The 3,282-nt window shown below is 46.0% G+C and overlaps 1 protein-coding gene across 1 annotated transcript in view; it reads right to left on the reverse strand.

Annotated features, from left to right (window-relative positions):
- LOC100958318 (cadherin-1) overlaps nt 1-3,282 on the reverse strand; it is a 71,821-nt gene that overhangs the window by 2,578 nt on the left and 65,961 nt on the right. The window contains exons 7-9 of the mRNA XM_023518894.1: nt 2,534-2,709; nt 2,141-2,269; nt 430-612 (exon numbers count right to left, since the gene is read on the reverse strand). Of these exons, the coding sequence (XP_023374662.1) occupies nt 430-612; nt 2,141-2,269; nt 2,534-2,709 (488 nt within the window). The remainder of the gene's footprint in view (nt 1-429; nt 613-2,140; nt 2,270-2,533; nt 2,710-3,282) is intronic.

A 3,282-nucleotide genomic window follows, 5' to 3' on the forward strand; every position in this document is an offset into this window, starting at 1 on the left:
GCTGAGGCAGGAGGATCACCTGAGCCCAGAAATTGGAGGTTGCTGTGCCATGATCACCCCATTGTACCTATCTGCTGCCACAAAAAAAGAAAAGAAAAGAAAAGAAAAAATCCAGCAAAATCACAGACCAGTAGACATTTTCTCTTTCATTTGCAAAACTGAAATGAGGGAGAGGGAGGTGAATATTTCTGGGAAAGTACCTACTAGAGCAGTGAGTACTTCCTTTCAATTTTAAGGTTCTATGTAGGAGCTTCCCAATTTCTCCTGAGCCCATGGAGTGTCAGGAAACCCCAAGCAAACCCCACATTGCCCACCAGAATCTGGGACAGCGACCTCCCACCCTCACCCTGCCAATGTTAATCAACTTCTCAAGACACCAGGAGGCAAGGGAGTGGACAGCTGCCAGGGTTTGCCAGGTAACACACAAACCTTTGCCGTTTTCAAAATGCCATCATTGGATATTGGGTCCGTGGTGACAGCAAACTGCCCCTCCTTATCATTCAATATGGTGTACACAGCCTGCCAAGCTGGAGTATTGGGAACATCAGCGTCAGTCACTTTGAGTGTAGCGATGAGGACATTGGCCTCGTTCTCAGGCACCTGACCCTGGTACTGCAGAGCAAAGGAAACCACTGGTTATTTACGATACTTTGAGATTGAGCATGGAACCGCGTCTCAGGGAGCTAATGGAGTCCTTTCTAAGCCCAGGCTTCAAAGACAAAAGATAATGAAGAGAGGTCAGGTGATGGGCACAGGTCTCGGAGGCAATGCCCACTCTATGAGCAGCCCTCACTCCACCTTGATGGAGCAGATAGGACCTTCCTCAGTGAGTACCTCGAGCAGCTTTCAAGGCCCTGGCTACATGCTGGCTTGGGTGCTGATGGTGATCTTAGTCAAGTGCAGGACACTGTGGTTTAACTGCCATTCTCCACTGCCCCTATCCATCCTATACCAATAATCTTTTAAAAATGGATATCTGGTCATTATGATCCTCTGCTTAAAACCCTTTGATGACATCCTCTTGTGTTCAGGATAAATACTAAAATTCTTGCCTCAGCCTATAATGTCCTGTAGGACCTGCCTCAGTTGGTTACTTGGGTCGCACTGGCTATTCTCTCGGAAATTCCTGTGCATCAGGCTTTCTCTTGACTCAGGGCATTTTGCACATGCTGATCCCTCAGCCTAAAAGACTTTTCCACCTCCCCTGGTCCTATCTTTGCCTAACCTTCATTCAAGGCTCACTAGAAATGTCACAAACCGTCTCTATAAAGCTTTCTTGTACTCATGGTGATTAGATTAGTGCAGCAGGCACAGCTAACTGCCTAATAAATATCCATTTCCCCCTTCTTTGCATACCGTACAGCTGGTAGCAACAATGTGCCCCCCCTAAAATACTACACTTCTCAGTCTCCCTTGAAGATGGCAGTCACCAGTGAGATGTAAGCCAAACTTGCAGAATGGGTTGTCACAAAAACGTCTTTAATCAGAGAACCTGACTCGGCAGCAATGCATTTTGTGCAGCTTGTCTCCCTCCTGCACGACCACAGCCAAAACTGGCTGAGAATTCTGAAGCCCTGTTGGGTCTCCAGGTGACACTGAGGATAGAAGCCTTGCACTAAGGATGCTGGAATAGCAAGGGAAAGGAGGTGGCTTGGCCTTTACTGACAGGGTAACCATCTAGCTCTGGACTTTGTGTGACATAAGTATTCAGTAATTCTTGTAAGATGCCTAACATCTCCCAAGATAGATTATAAGCTCCATGGCAATGGAATCTTGGTCTGCTTTGTGATTATATCTTTAGTGTCTAACACACTGCCTAGTACAAACTTAGAAAACATTTGTTCAATGAATAAATAAAACCCAATAAGATTTGCTACAAAGAAGTCCAAAATGAAGATATGGATTCAGTAGAAGCTAGTGGCAACGTCACAATTCCAAGCCAATTGGCTGCAGGCCAAGGATGGAACAAAGGTACCCAAAGATAATTGCCACCCTACTATGCTTACTTCTAAGTTTAAAGTTAGCATTCACTAGTCTGGGGAGAGTTTCCAAAGAGTTCACCCATGAGCAGTTGTGAAAGTTCATTCCTGAACCCTAAAAGACCTTTCATTGGAAATCATTTAAGGAGGTGCAGAATTACCACGGTGGGATTGAAGACAGGAGGGTTATCGTTGATGTCAGTGACCGTGATCACGGCTGTTGCTGTTGTGCTTAAGCCTTCACCTTGAAGGTCAGCAGCTTGAACCGTCAGGGTATACTCGGGAAAACTCTGCAGAGAGATCAACACACCCTCATGAGGTCCAAGACCACTAGCCACCTCAGACCAGCCCACTGCACAGAATCAAAATATTTAATCATCTTAAATGCCAGGGCTGCCTGCCTTCTAGGCACAGAACCTCTAGGCAGATGTTCAAATGCAATGTGCAGACCATCACCACACTAACAACTGGCCGCAGCTGAGTTTGCATCATCCATGGCACTAAACTAACACACCCTAGCCTCCGACACCCTCTGGATCCTCCTGACCCCTGACCTCTCGGTCTAGCCCAGTAGTGAGCACACTGATGTCTCCTGTGGTAGGGTTGATGGTGAACATCATCTTGTCAGGCAACGGGGGCTCTTGGTCGAGGATGGTATAAACGATGGCAGCATTGTAGGTGTTCACATCATCGTCTGCGTCTGTGGCTGTGACCTGCATCACAGAGGTTCCTGGAAGCATTCAAGGACAGAAAATTTATTCAACCTGCACTTTGGGATCTGGTCAATAGTGTTCAGCCCAACTCTGTCTTGAGTGATACAGAAGGGGACTGGTACCTTATCACATATCACAGTGTCCCCCATTCTCCAATTTCTAAAATTCTTACCCAAGTGCTAGAGTAAGAAGAAAACATTACACCAAATGAGCCATGTGCAGAAGACTCAGCCTTTCCAGCACATGTGGGGTGGGGATGAAGTGAGCAAGAGTCTGGGGAATAAATAACCTCAAACTGCTAAAATCTTCCTGTCTTTTATATGAGTAATGTGTAAAACTTATTCAATTCCAGAATCAACTGGCTTCTCAGTCACAGCTTCATAAAAAAGAATGGTCATTTGAGATCATAGCCTTTGAGGTAAGGAAAACATCCATAACACATGTGACTGAGAAAGGACTAGTATGCAGAACATCTGATTAATTCTTTTTTTTTTTTTTGGAGACAGAGCCTCAAGCTGTCCCCCTGGGTAGAGTGCCGTGGCATTACAGCTCACAGCAACCTCCAACTCCTGGGCTCAAGCGAGTCTCCT

The sequence above is a fragment of the Otolemur garnettii genome, unplaced genomic scaffold, assembly GCF_000181295.1.
Source record: "Otolemur garnettii isolate 467f Iridium unplaced genomic scaffold, OtoGar3 scaffold00151, whole genome shotgun sequence".
Taxonomy (NCBI): domain Eukaryota; kingdom Metazoa; phylum Chordata; class Mammalia; order Primates; family Galagidae; genus Otolemur; species Otolemur garnettii.